A 746-nucleotide genomic window follows, 5' to 3' on the forward strand; every position below is an offset into this window, starting at 1 on the left:
GTTATCTAAAATGAAGGTCAAAATGAATGAAATATAAATCACTGAAACTATTATTCAGCTCATCATAACCATTGTGAAATAAACATTTGAATTCAAACTTTTGCTCCTTTTTTGTTAATAAATATATCTAGGTACTAAAATATTCTAATTTTATGATGACATTTGTATATTCAAATTTGGACAAAGTTATTTCCAAAATTAAAACATTTTCATTAATTTAACTGAAGGATTATCTAAACACACGCAGCAGGTCAAACTTTTACTTCAGTTCACAATAAACTAATATCCAGATACCATTACCATTTTCAGAACGACCTTACAAGACAGGTTTTGTAATTTTCTTTTTGGGAAAAAATATTAATTCATTACAAATTAGATAATATCAAACAAATACAAAAAGGGAATATTAATATCTTAAAAAGCAATATAGAAATAAGTGAAATGATCGCTACTATACTATCATATACAGGAAATTATATACCAACTTTCTTACAAAAATGCTTCTAGACAAGATAACGCAAAGGTAAAAACTATCATACTTACTCAAACTTAATGGCAAAAGTTTGTGCAAAAGTCCGCACACTTTCAAGAGATGCCAAATCGATGTGTAAAGCATGGCATGATGCGTTGGGCCTCTGAGCCTGAATTTTTGATATTGCGTTTTCTGCTTTGCTTATACTCCGGCAAGCAAATACAACTGTGCATCCATGATATGCCAAAGTTCGAGCTGTTTCATAGCCTATAAG

The 746-nt window shown here is 29.9% G+C and overlaps 1 protein-coding gene across 1 annotated transcript in view; it reads right to left on the reverse strand.

Annotated features, from left to right (window-relative positions):
* Nucleotides 1-746, reverse strand: part of LOC119588737 (WW domain-containing oxidoreductase-like) — a 101,319-nt gene that overhangs the window by 2,687 nt on the left and 97,886 nt on the right. Inside the window, exon 5 of the mRNA XM_037937378.1 lies at nucleotides 544-739. Within this exon, the coding sequence (XP_037793306.1) occupies nucleotides 544-739 (196 nt within the window). The remainder of the gene's footprint in view (nucleotides 1-543; nucleotides 740-746) is intronic.

This window comes from Penaeus monodon, chromosome 24, assembly GCF_015228065.2.
Source record: "Penaeus monodon isolate SGIC_2016 chromosome 24, NSTDA_Pmon_1, whole genome shotgun sequence".
NCBI classification, from domain to species: domain Eukaryota; kingdom Metazoa; phylum Arthropoda; class Malacostraca; order Decapoda; family Penaeidae; genus Penaeus; species Penaeus monodon.